This window comes from Camelus ferus, chromosome 10 (assembly GCF_009834535.1).
Source record: "Camelus ferus isolate YT-003-E chromosome 10, BCGSAC_Cfer_1.0, whole genome shotgun sequence".
Classification (NCBI taxonomy): Eukaryota; Metazoa; Chordata; class Mammalia; order Artiodactyla; family Camelidae; genus Camelus; species Camelus ferus.
In genome coordinates, this window is record NC_045705.1 from 5167736 (window position 1) to 5182596 (window position 14861).

Consider the following 14861-nt stretch of genomic DNA (forward strand, 5'->3'; position numbering starts at 1 on the left):
ATTTGTAGGAGTTTGCACTTTCTTCTGGAATGGGCTAGAAGACTTTAGTTTTAAGGACAGGCTGATCAGATTAGTGTTCCTTGGGTAGGAGGAAAAGTGAGGAAGATAAATAATAGTAACTTTTTATCTAAACACAACCATGTCAGCATAAAAACAGACACACAGATCAATGGAATGCAATAAGGAGCCCAGAAATAAACCCACACATATATGGTCAATTCATTTATGACAAAAGAGCCAAGAATATAAATGGGGAAAGCAATAAATGGTATTTGGAAAACTGGACAGCTACATGAAAAAAATAAAACTGGACTGCTACCATGTACCATACACAAAAATTAACTCAAATGGATTATAGACTTGAATGTAAGACCTGAAACCATAAACCTTCTAGAAGAAAATGTAGTGAGTAAGCTTCCTGACATCATGATTTTTTTGAATCTGACACCAAAAGCAAAAGCAGCAAAGACAAAAGTAAAGAGTAAGATTACATCAAAATAAAAAACAAAAACAAAAACAAAAACAAAGCAAAACGAAAAAAACCCTTCTGCACAGCAAAGTAAACAATCAAAAGACAACCTACTGAATGGGGGGAAATATTTGCAAATCATATACCTGATAAGGGGTTAATATTCAAAATATAAAAAGAACCCATAAAACTCAATAGCAAAATAAACCAACAATCCAACTGAAAAATGGGCAGATCTGAATAAACATTTTCTCAAAGACATACAGATGGCTATCAGACACATAAAAGGATGCTCATTATCACTAACAATCAGGGAAATGCCAATCAAAATCACCATGAGATACGTTATCAAAAAGATAAGAACTAAGAACAAGTACTGGCAAGGATACAGAGAAAAGGGAACACTTGTGCCATGCTGGTGGGAATGTAAATCGGTGTAGTCATTATGGAAAATAGTATGGAGTTCCCTCAAAAAATTAAAAATAGAACTACCATTGATCCAGCAATTTCACTTCTGGTATTTATCTGAAGAAAATGAAAACACTAACTCAAAAAAAATGTATGCAACCCTGTGTTCACTGCAGCGTTACTTACAGTAGTCAAGATGTGGAAATAATCTAAGTGTCCATTGATGGATGAAAAAATAAAGAAAATGTGATATGTATACAATGGAATATTACTCAGCCATAAAAATGAATGAAATCTTGCTGTGTTTGACAACATGGATGAAACTTGAGGGCATTGTGCTAAGTGAGATAAAACAGACAAGGAAAGATAAATATCTTGTTATACCACTTACATGTGGAATTGAAAACAACAATAACAAAAACCAAACTCACAGATCCAGAGAACAGATTGGTGGTAGCCAGAGGCAGAAGGCAGAAGGGTGGGTGAAATGGGTAAAGGGGTTCAAAAGGTAAAACCTTCTAGTTACAAAATAACTAGGTCATGGGCTTGTAATGTGCAGCATGTTGACTATAGTTAAAAAATACTGTATGGAGTTTTTTAAAGTGATAAGAGAGTAGATCTTAAAGATTCTTATCACATAAAAAAGATTATTTGCAACTATGAAAGGTAACAGATGTTAACTAGATTTATTGTGGTGATCAATAAGTCTACAACACGTATGGCTTTTGAATCATTATATTGGATACTTGCAACTAATATAATATTATATGTCAAATATACCTTAAATCTGAAAATAAGTGACATTTTAAAAATCATTTAAAAGAAAGGTAAATAAATAAATAAATGCATCCACATCCACAGAGACAGGCCTAATGGCTTATAAAGTGGTTACCAACACCCCAACAAACTCTGTGCTTTCTCCTTAAGTCCCACAGCAGAATGTACAGAATATAACCCTGGCATAAAGAAGTCATCCTGGTCCCAGTTTAGTCTAAACGTAGACTGTAAGCACAATAAACATGACTCAGATGTGCAGTCTTACCAAAAACTAAGTTAAATGGCCAACGTGTGAGGATACCCTGAACAAAATTCTGAAAGATGCCTATCGTGTTATAATCTGAGCATCCAACACAGACTCATGCAGCATCATTTAAAGTTGAACAAGACTCTACTGCAATAAGTTGAAGAGGCTCCTGTTTCACAAAATATGGTAGGGGAGACACCTCAGGAGCCCAGGCCAGAACCTTGTGGCCTCTGAGACATCATCCAGGGGGTGCAGCCATCAGACTGAGCCACCACTGGACCAGGCCAGCCCACCCCGTTTTTGCACTTGTGGTTCTGGCATGGACAACGGACTTGGAAAGGAATGAGGGGGGCAGTAAGGCCCCCTACATCTACAGCCCAACCCAAGGGGAGGTGGAAGTTTGGGTAAGATCCTTTTCTTCCTAGAGAGGCTTGCTGCCTGAACCCCTACTTTGAAACTGGAGGCAGGGAACATGTGCTGAGAGGAGGGCGAGTGTCTGTGAGAAAACAGGCTCTGCCCCATAGCCCTCTCCCGCCCCCTGCAGGAGGGAGCTGCCTGGGCCACTCATGGGCGAGGGGGCAGGAATGTTTTTATATATGTGTGCACGCGTGTGTGCGTGCGTGCGTGCGTGTGTGTGTGCATATATAAAATATATATATATATATATATATGTATATATATATATATTTTAAGCTCTGAGTTGTCAACCAGATGTTTCCTACCAAAAAAAAAAAAAAGGCTCCTGTTTCAGATACATGATTAGACCAGTTAAGATTTATAATGAGAAACCAACATGCAGTCCCATAATTTTCCCAAAATACTAAATTCTGACTAAAAACAAAAACAAAAAATAAAACAAAGAAACAAAAACACTGCAGAAAGCTCACACATAAACTGGGGTGACGAATTCATAGGAGCTGAGGCCCGTCTGAGCAGCACACAGCTAATTACTTGGTCTCTATTAGGGACTACCCTCATTTCTCTTCTCTTTAGTCTTTGGAATGGGAAAAATACAGCTAAACCTTATGCCATGTGATCCTTCCATTGGCTGTTACAAAGTTACGGCAATAGTAAAGTAGTTTTTACTTCTCTTGAGAGAATAGTTTTATTTTATTCAAAAAAAAATCAAGGTTCTAGAGGATACGGAACGAGAATTAGTGTTGAAAGAATCACAAACGTATAGGATTTTATCATTGCCTGGCTGGATCTAGGGTCCTTTATTTAAACTTTCTAGGCCAAGGTGTGAGGGTCTAAACTCTTTTTTTTTTCCAGTTCCACATACTATTTACAACATTATCTTTTTTTTTTTTTTTTTAATTGAGGTATAGTCAGTTTACAATGTGTGATTTCTGGTGTACAGCATAGTGATTCATTTATATGTATTATATACCCTTTTTATATTCTTTTTCATTATAAGCTATTACAAGGTATTGGATATAGTTCCCTGTGCTATATAGTAGAAGTTTGCTGTTTATCTATTTTATACATAGTAGTTGGTTTCTGCAAATTCCAAACTCCCACACTCACAGTTACTAAATCTCTTATGATCAGAATAATTGTCTTTTTAAAGGAAAACTTAAACCATATTCTTGGAGTAATGATTTTACAAAAGAAAAACAATGTCGCTTTGCTTACAGAAGACAGAATTATGAACTAATATTAATTTATTTTGTAATAAAACCAGATAATTTTACAACTAGTAAAATCATCCATGCCATTGTGAATTATTCAGATTAGTATTCAAATGATTTAATAAAGTTATTACAGACAAAACCTCATAGACTAATGGGATAAAGTTTTGAATATATTGTAGAGTTAGCAATTATTCAAATAATTTCATTAGCTATTAAATGCTAGTAAAATATGGCTTTAAAGTCTAAGGTCAATTTTATTTTAGGAGAAAAAATTAAGAAAAAGCTAGAGAAGTAATTTTTGAGTTTTATATGAAAATGAAAGGTTAAATTAAAGGGCTCAAATACAAAGTCTATACAAATCATATAATCTCTGAAAAAGTGAAGGGGGTTATTTTAATCAACTGCTTCAAGGAAAACTAATGGAATATTCGGGATCTAAATCACATAAATGCCCTGAAAAGCAATATGTTTGAATTTAGATATGAACTATCAATTTACTGGATGGCATATAAAGATATTTCTGAAGCAAGAGACAGCATGAGGAGATTTTATTCTTGATTCATTTTATGTTTGACATGCTGGTATGAATTATTTCTAAAAATCCAAACTTTTGAGAGACTGTTATGAGCCTGGGATTCCTGAAGGAGGTCTGAGAAGTGTACAGTGTCACATTATCAATTCCAAATTCTCATCAACATGGTAACAAGCTAATAGAGTGACAGAGTTTTATATGGTGTATTCTTGCTTGTCACTGAAGAAAAATCACTCTACTAGGTGAGGAAATTATCCTCATGATGAACATAAGCTACAGGAATAAAATATACTTTGTCAAAAATAATCTTATTGATAACCAGTAACAATCATCACTAGCAGTAATACTTCAACTTTGTGTTTATTTATGTCTTTCTTTCCGAGCTTAAAAAGCAGTTCACAGACATGACTTCTCCACCTCATTAATTTTTAATCTACCCTTATGAGATATATATTTATTAATGCTAAAGTACATTATTAACATTAACTAAGTGGAGACATGTTTATAAATATTCATTTAGGGAGAACTTAACATGAAAGATTCTCAAGGGTAGTAGACACTTAGACATGTGAGGGGTGGGTTAGAAGGAGCAGCAGCTGCTCAAAGCTATTAGCTGCTCAAATAAAAATTTAAAAAAAAAGATTTATAAATGAATGAAGTGACTAGCTTCATGACTAAATTCTAGTCACATTTTAATAATTGGCTTGGTTTTATGTCAGGCTAATGAAACTTGCTATTGCATTCACGTAGGGATGTTAAAAATCTTCTATATAAAGCCTCAAATGAGAAATTTCTATGAGAATTAAATGTCAAGAAAAGATTTCCTTCCCTTGAGGAACTTCGGGGCAATTAGAATCCTTTAAATGTTTGTATTGCTCATTTTGCTCTGACCACTGGGAGTCCCAAGGAAATATTTGTCTTGACCACAATAATTGTGAGACGTTATGGCTTACACTATCTTGACCTCTCATGATAAAAAGTACTTTTTCCCTGGTGCTGTATTTACTTATTTAAATATTTAGCTTTTATGAGATATGATTTTATATAGCAAGTCAAATAAATCACCTTTGAAATGAGGTTGAGTCAAATATATTAGGTAAATTAAAATAAGTATAGATTTGCTATTATACAGTACATTTGCTATTTTGTATTTGTTGATATGTTGAGTGACAAGTGAATAGGAACAAAATTTTAGAGAAAATAAATTTGTTTTACACTTACTTAATTTTGCCACACATTAGATGTATCTTTTATTACTGCTACTCCATCAGGTAAAGGTGCTGACAGACACTCATTTTCTTACCATCAGTCTCTTCAAAAGTCAAGATCTATGATGATTTTTACAGCTTTTGATAATAGTCAAAGTCATCTTTATCCTGCAGCAACTTTATTTAGAAATTTTAGCTTTCCAGTTCCTAACTGGAGATTATCCAATAAATTATAAAAATTAAGAGAAAAGGTATATTTAAAAGAGAAAATGTGATAAGAATAAAAAATAATTACATACAAAATTACTATAAATCCCCAAATTCCAGATCAAGAAAGAGACCTAATGTTCCTTAAACACTTAGACTTCCATATGGAAAATTAAGCAAGTGGTTTATTGACTAAATTTGAATTAAGCAGAAGAAATGCAGAATAATCATATAGTTCTTTTTTTTCTAAAATGTATTTTTGCTTTACACATATGTATTAATATACTGATTATAAAATGGTGGTTGACAAAGTAAACAGATAAAGACATTTTTGAAAGATTACAATATAATCTGCCAAATCATGCAACTCTAATGATATTTAAAATCAGAAAGTTTAATGTGTGTGTGTATATAATAGACATGGAATTTTCATGCAAAAGGATGATTCTAACAGGATATATTTAAATTTTTTTATCTTTCATAAATATGAGATTGTTAGTATATGAATATCTTGATTCTTCATTTAAATATGTACCTATTTAGAAAATACAGATTAGTACTTTTTTCTGTGAATATAGAGAAGACCTATCCAATGGTTATTTAACCCTGCCCACTTAGTCTTAAAACCACATCATTTTAGGTAAATATGTCATACTTCAAAAGCTATAGATTTAAAGTGTTATTGGTATAACAAAAGTAATCTTCAAATTTAAAAGACACCAAGGCCGTTAAGTCTCACTTCGAAAGGAGCAACCAAAATTCAATTGGTTGATAACTCAAAAACTACTCTGGATTGGGTAATATGATCCTCCCTTCAATTTGATTTATTTACAAGATCAATTTAGATGATCACAACAGCACTATATAGTATAGAAAACCATAGCTGATAAAATTATTGGATAATAGATGATTAAATTAAGGTATAAAAAGTACAAATATTTATATAATAAAATTATTACAAATTGTAATCATTTTGATAACTTATAAATTTTGTCTAATTGTATGACATTTAAAACATTTAATAGGCTTTTATTAGATTTAAATATTTAATTTAATTAAGCAGGTTTTAATAATTATCTAAATTTACTCAATATATTAGTTTGAAATATTAGTTGTGTAATAAATATTTATATTTTTATATAAATAGTCATTTGATGTATATAAAAGGATTAATAATTTTAGCCTTAAAATGAATAGAAAGTAATCAGAGTTCCTCAACCCACAAAAGCCCTTTGTGTATTAAACAACCTATTGACAACAAGTGAGTGAGTTCACTATCTATGAGGTTGGTCATAAAAAAATCATGATGTAAAGGAAAGTTGCCACCAAGTTTTTAATCTTACTTCACATTTGTATCCTCTCACTTCCTTTCAGTTCTTTCTTTTCCCCAACCTCCTACCTCTTTTTCTCCCTCTAATCACAAAACTAGCTTAACTCCTGGAACCCGACAGCACCCTTGCTCATATCCAGGTATACTAGAAGGCAAGCTGATTGAGCTTTCATCCTTTCTATCACCTATGGTTGCATTTTTTTGTTTTTACCAAAGATCACCTGGCAGAAAGACAGAACTAAGCCTAACAAACTTAATTTTATATCATCAACATAGATAAAATGGAATCTAGGTGGGGCATTAATTTTGAGGCAGAAGGAGCCCTACATAAGCCCTACTTCAACCAGGCACCTTATGGGCTCTTAGGCATACGTGCATGGCATCCAGAACACCAAACTGAGTCATTGGGGGTGGGACTGGGGAGAGGCAGAATAATAAAATGCTACTAATGATGGCATATGTATGTCTACCCATATGTTTAAGTTAAAAATAAAGCAAATTTTGCTCTAAACTAATTTCAGGACTGCTTGATACTGAATAGCTAAGATAGGCAGGTAGGTCGATGGGTCAAGAGACAGAGCCTTCCTTGCCTAGTCACTGCACTGCAAATGCTGGTGCCAGGGCGCCCCCTGCAGGTGGGGTTGAGCATTTGAGAGCTATGACTGGTCTTTGCAAAAATCCTAGAAAGACACAGTTGTATATATAGATGTCTAGGATCTGCCAGTAAGTTGATTTCTGCTCTGAAACAAGCAAGAAACTTTGCATATTTTGCCACTGCTGCTGATTTGGGAGAAAAACAATTGATATGCAAGCTATGGAGAATTGGTGTACCTGTATCAGAGAGCGCAGACCAAAGAGAAAGGCGTAAGCCACTAATATGTGTATATCAAGCGCTCTGGATTTGCTGTACCTGTCTTGAAAAGATTGCTCTGTTGAATAGAGGAGAGACGAAGAGGTTGCTTATTTTGTTTAGTAGGGTACTTTTTAAATACATATGCTGAATAGTGTTGGGTTGTGTCATACACCACATAATATTTTCTAAAATAAAAGGAGCATATTTAGCGTATCTTGATATATTTGGTGTATGTAAAGTACCTATCTGAACTTGGCCAATTACAGTTTAAAAGATAATATTTTGATTTTTCTAGGACTTAGCTCAATGTTCTCCAAACTGATCCATTATCATTCCTTTATTCTTTCCTTTTCTCCTTCACACTCCTATAATACAGTGTCTGGGTTCTGGGTTAATTAGACATAATATGTGAAGAAGATAATACAGAGAAATATCAATTATTCCATTCTTCAGTGTATAATTTTAACTTAAAATCATTTTGTGATAAATTAGGTAGCCATTAGAGTCATATAGTTACATATGAATTATTAACACAAAGATCCCTGGCCAGCCTCTCTATTTTTCAGAGATTATAATCCTCAAGAATTTAAATTCAAGTAGGATGACTTATTAAGAAATAACCCAAAGCTTTTTTTCACCCAGTAGACTTTCCCCAATTTGGTGTAAGAACTCATCATAAATGAAATAATTTCTAGAGTTTTAAGAAATCTATGCATTTAGTTAATTAGATAAATGATCTATTTTAAAAAATATATATATATTCTAATATATGTGTAATTACATGTGATATCTTTTTTCTAATTAAAAAAATTGGGACACCTTGGAAGGCAGTTATAGTCAGAATTTGAAATATTAGCATGTCAGAGGCATTTCTTTGGTTACCTGACTAAAAACAGAATTTTTAGAATATGTTATCTTATGTCCAGAATAATTTATAGCAAATAGTGACTATAATAGGCAGTAGAAGAAAAAATCATCTAAGCAGATATTTTAAAAAGCAGACAGAAAGAATTAAAATCTATTTTTTACTAGATTTCAAAGGATATTTAAATTCTAAAACTTTATCTGCTTTTATGAATAGAATTTTTAACCTCTCAGACTACAATTTATTTGAAGAGGGCAAACATTTTGCAAAATTTCAAGATATCTCAGGAAGAAACACACTTTTTGCATAGTTCTAATCCTTACCAAATTTATACCACTATTTTAAAATTTGAGGTCTTAAGCTGTTGCCTAGCTAAACTTTAAAGTTACATGTATACACACTAAACATGTATATGTGGAAAAAGCAGTATTTTACTTACAGGCAAACTGAAGTATGGCTTCTCTACTGAGAATACTTCCAAACGTGTTGGCTGCTAAACACTGGTAATGACCAGAATCCTTTGCTTCACTTGGATTGCTTATAATGAAGGTCCCGTCTATCAAACTGTAGCGATAATCACTTTCCAAATCTATTTCTGTTCCATTTCGAAGCCATCTTATGAAAAATCAGAAGACAAATATGTAAAAATTATATGAGACTTTATAATACTCCTTGGGAGTGTCAGAATCTCATTGAAAGGCATTTTTAAGACTCAAGAAAAACGATTACTAATGAATTTCTACCTGTAATTGGGAGCTGGGTTGCCACGAGCTTCACAGTTCAGTGCTACTTTCTTTTCATCAGAATCAGTCGGGAAAATTATATCATCTGGTTCCTGCACAAACACTGGCCCATAGTCCACACTTTCTGTAAGGACCAAAAGGACACACTTTAAAACTTCTAGAAACATCAAGACCTTTTTTTCTATTATGTTCCTATTCGGAATTCTTGCTCTTTCCTTGCACTCAACAGCCATAGCTAGCAAATTATATTGTCTTAGTAAATTGCAGAGACCCAAATAGAATTTCTTTCTGTACTAGACCAAGACTGCCTTTAAAATATGATGCATAAAATGAAAAAAAAATGCACATCTCAAACACTGGTATTGTACATTTTAAAATATATATCTTCGAATTCACCTAAAAGAGAGCCAAGGACAATAACATTAAATAAAACATTATTTTAATAAACCCAACAGTTTATAAAATTCTTAGAATGTTGACAACAATATACAACAAAGGAAAAGTCTTGAATTAATATTGTGTTACAACTAGGGTACTACAAATGTGACAATGTTGATCCTCATGCATTCTTCATTTGTTCCTTTCTTCAATTATTCAATCAAGCACTATTTAATGCTTAACGATGTTGGTGTGTAAGGGGAAAATGATGTAATGCAAATAAACACGTTCTCATGGAATAAATGAGACATGTCCTCAAAAAAAAAAAAAAGGCAAGTAACTGAATAAAAATGTCAGAACTGTCCATAATTAAATGTTTACCAGTAGGTAAAGTAAATACAGAAATCAGAAGAGAAGAGACATAAAAAGTAGGGCAGGGAAGAAGAGCACTTAAACTTATTGTGTCTGCCAGATTCTATCTCATTTAATTAGTTAACACTCAGATTCTATGGTAAAGATAATTTTAAACTCATGAGCATTTTATGGAAAAATAGAAATAAAAATGGGCCTCAAATGTCAGTTTGGACTCCACAGCTTGCTGGAGAAATGATGAGTAAGTGTGCTGGGGGCAGTATAAATCACATTAGCCTGTAGTGGACTGTGAAGGTACAGAATTCAATGCATACTTAACCTCAATAGCACCTTGAATTGTGGACTCAGGAAAAAAGTAGAACTTTTTCTTTTTTTGTTAATCATAAATTTATGTAATAACCTTAGATCAAGATTTTCGACCTTGGCACAATGACATTTTGAGCTATTCTTCCTTGTGAGAACTTTCTGTGCATTGTAAATTAACATCATCCCTGGCCTCTACCTACTGGATTCCAGTAGCACATCTCCCCAAAGTGTGATCATCGAAAATCTCTCCAGACATTGTTAAATGTCCCTTGGGTTCAAGAGCACCCTAAAACCACTGCCTTAGAAAAATGAAGAGGAAAGATTTTAGAGAAGACATATTCCCAATGTCTGTACTAAACAGTTGGGGGTTTACATCCTCTGTGGATAACCACAAGAAACTATCAGGAAAAATATGCAAGAATAAATGTCCCAAGAAACTCAAGCTTAAAAATACTATTACTCAAAAAGGTGTGCACCTCCATATTTAGAATAATGAGCTGAGAATAATTGACTTCCTTTCTTTAAAAGTTCTATATGAGCATTTTCTTTTGGAGAAAGAAAACATGGTATTCTAAGCATTCTTCCCATAAAACTGAGCACTCACAATAACCAGGTACTGACAAGTACTTCCTTTGAGTCCAGTCTATGTGAGGTCCCTTTTCTTAAGCTACAGCAAAAAAAATACTACATGAAAAAACAGAAATGTGTTATTCTATACTAATTACATTGCTGTTACTTAAAATTTGTATTTAAAAAAAAGGAAAATAAATGATTTGATAAATAAATAACTAGAGAAAATTATGGGACTCTTTCTTTATTCTTAAATTTCAGGAATTTTGCTGGATATGTCCTAGTGCTAGACATTTTGTACAATTTGCAGGTCAAGACCTTATTTTTCTTTCCTTTTTCTTTCTTTCTTTTTTTTCCTTTTTCTTTTTTTTTTTTTTTTGTGTTGTTAGGATGTTTCCATTCTAATAATCTCTGTGATGATTATCCAGTCTTACCTTGACCACTTCTAGTAATGCATAAAGTCTTAACAAATTACTGTTTTATTGTTTAGATTCTCAAAAAAAAAGTATGTCTTAAAATAAGAAACATAAGCTTGTGTCCTAGATGGGGACATCTTATTATTCAAGTCTGCTCTAAAATAAATACTCATCACTCAAGACTACTACTACTGAATTGATAAGAACATCAATAATAACTTGCTTAATTTATAGCAATTAACATTAAGATTAGAATATAGAGACTATTAAGACTCTTACGTTCCCTTGATAGAATATTATGGAGAATACGAAATTAATCAAATGAATTTTTTAAATTTTAAATTTTAATTTATTAAAAACAAACCTATTTTAATATAATCAACAGAACTGGCCCCGAATCATTCTGTCCACAATTAATTAATAAACGAAGAAGTATATCTTAAGGGTCTGCTTATACTCAATGTCAAAATGATCATCTACAGCAAACCTTTATGTCACCATTAGCCCACAATTAAATTGGATAGGTTTTGTCTATTCATGTGTGACAGGGACTGGCTACATGCTTATTAATCCCATTTATTCTTCTTAGGAACATTGGAACACTTTCTTAACCTTACTTAGGATAGGACTGAAACTCCAATGTGACTTGCTTCTGGACTGAAATGTTAAATGTGAAATCCAGGACTAGTCACAAAATTATTCATGTTCCTCTACCTCTCTCTTTTCATTTGTCAGTTAGTTGAAGGTAAAGGAGTAGGAGATGCCAGTGAAGCCCTATAGCATCAAAGATATCATATGGTTCCCAAACTCTCCACACGGAGATCCATTCATTGAACAACCGAGTGGAATGTGACATGAATAGAAAAGAAACATTTAACATGTCAAGTTGTTTGTTATCACATCCAGAATAACCTTGCCTTGATTAATATTATATTTAAAAGCAAAATAATTCTAAAGCTTTCAATGAATATATAATTTGATTAGGAAGCAATGCACACTGAAGTATACATCATTAGATTATAGAGCCCTGCTTGTATTCTTCTTCCCTAGTTCAGGACTTCGGATTACTATTTCTTGTTCTCAGGCTAAGGACCTATGACAGAAGAAATTCAATCATTCAGCCTTATATCAGTTTTACTGCTCCAGTTTGTATAACTGGTTTTCTACTTAATCCTTGAGCTCCAGTCTTTCCTCAAGTGTCCAAATTCTGAAAATGTGGGTTCATCCTATGTCCCTATTTCTAAATCTTAATTTGTCTACCTTTCAATAAGGCCTAGTGCTATTATTTAGACACTTACATTACATGGAAGCTGTGGTTCTTATTTTGTATTTTCACATGGTTAACTTTTCCTGCATAGTCATGTAATCAATTCTGACTCCATTTTTGATCTTTGACTACTGATCACTTTCAAGCCTTCTCAGTCACTTTTCCCATCTTGTCGCACCTCAGGGAAAGCTGATAACGCACCGTGCCCTTGACTCCATGGGAAACTTCACAACACACAAACCCAAGACCACACAGGAACTCTTACTCCAGCCCTACTCCCCAACCACAACAAAAACCAATGCAGCCCATTCCTTCCCACTCCTTGCTCAAGACATTTTTCAGACCAGTCTATAATGCTCTCATCAGAGTGCTTCATGATGGAAATAATAAATCTTTTCATACTCTATCAGTAAATGCGTAGCATTATTAGCCTCTGCATGGGAACCAGTTTCGGGTTGTAGGGTATTGATCTTGTGCTCTGCAGGGCAAGCACACCACAGGTTAAGGCTCAGTCACCTGGTTAGCTGACAGTCTTCTCTGAGGGAAGCATGGTTTCCTCTCAGTGGGTTTGCACTCATGGTAGCAATAGTTCTTCAGATGGTTAACTAAAATGTGGAAAAGATACATGAAAAAACTAACTCCTGAATTTTTCTGAATGGCTTTCTCTTACATTTTTTGAGGAAAATAAGATATGCTGTGGGACCATCCAAATTATTTGGGCAAGATGGTCTTCACTTGGAGGGAAGCCAGGGGCTAGGTTTGGAAGCAATTATATAGAGTTAAATAAGTTGGAGATACTTAAATTATTCTCATAAACCATATATATATATATTTGCTTTTCCCCTTTTGTCATCGTTGAGCCTTAGAAGCAAATGCATTCCTTCTGATCTCAGTAAGTCTAGAAGAGGAATATGGAATTGAGGGAAAAGTGCTGTACCTCTGTCTTCAGGCTAGTGGTTCTCAAATTCCTTTAGTAACAAATATTTTACAATTTTCCTCTTCTGATTCTTAAATTAATGGATATTCTAATTTACCTATATGCATTTTTTTTAAAATTAATGAAAGGATCCAATAAAATAGAAGTAATATAAAACAGTATTTAACTCAATATGTAAATTCTCATGAACAATTATAATAGAAGACGGAAAGAAGTAATCTTAACAAAGCAGCTTGTTTTTGTTCATAAAATCCCCATGAATGTAACAGCTGCAAATGCAAACTGATCCAAGCATAAGATTGATGAATCAAATTTTGTGAGGGCTATTGGTGTCAGGTGATGTAATTTTCTAACTGGTCAGCAAGTTCTGTTAAAATCATTAACGGAACTAAATATAATCTTATGGTAATTTACACTTGTTTTGCATTGACATATCCATTATATATCAAAAATACCTTGTGTATAATACAGAGTTAGATTCTTGCTTGAGAAAATTGTAGAGAATTTTCACTCATATGAATGTCTGGAAGGATATTTAAGAGTTCTGTGCATTATCATTACAGGTCATTTAGCATTCCTGGTCTTTACTCTCTAAATTAAAATAACTTCCTAGAATCACTAAGACAATCAAAACTATTCCACAACTTTTTGGAACACCTCAGAAGTGGAGCTGCCACCCCTTCTTAGAATCAAACTAGGGCAACAAAGCAGAGCCAAAAGTTAGCATGATGTTGGCAACAGTCTTTCATGAGAGATGTCTGAATAGAGGGACAGAGTTTTACTGCAAAATGATGACTCTGGGGTCCATCTACCCTTCTCCTAGGGGAGCTTCTTGAAGCAATGGTATGCTACTCTGTTTATGGAGACAATAGTTTCCCTTGTAGAGTCCTGTCTTGGATCAAGCTGCTATCTCATCTTTTCTAACTCCTTTTGAAATTCCTGCCATTTATTGATAGGCTACCTAGATACTTTCTTTCTGCCAAAAAGTGTTAAGTATCACCTTATCAGAGATTTCTACAGCTAGGTTCCCTAGGGAAACCTTGCTTCCTGGCATTTGATCATTAAATTTTCAATTGTTTCCTGACCAGACATTATCATGCCTCTCTAGATTCTAACCTTGCTTTTCACACTTAAATTATTTTTTAAACAATGACTTCTGTGCTCATTTTTCTCCAAGATTAGGTCTAATGCCAGACACCAATGCTCTGCACCTGCTGGTTACCTCTAATTAATGGCCTTGTCTAGTTTATTCACGTAATATGAACTGAGTGTATTGGTAATATCATCTAGAGGAAATGTCAGCCTATCAAGTCCAATACAATTAAAAGGAATGCACTTTTAA

The 14861-nt window shown here is 33.6% G+C and overlaps 1 protein-coding gene across 1 annotated transcript in view; it reads right to left on the reverse strand.

The window, feature by feature from the left end:
• The window catches only part of CNTN5 (contactin 5), a 550779-nt gene that overhangs the window by 378519 nt on the left and 157399 nt on the right, over positions 1-14861 (reverse strand). Inside the window, 2 exon segments of the mRNA XM_032488283.1 lie at positions 8970-9145; positions 9274-9397. Of these exon segments, the coding sequence (XP_032344174.1) occupies positions 8970-9145; positions 9274-9397 (300 nt within the window).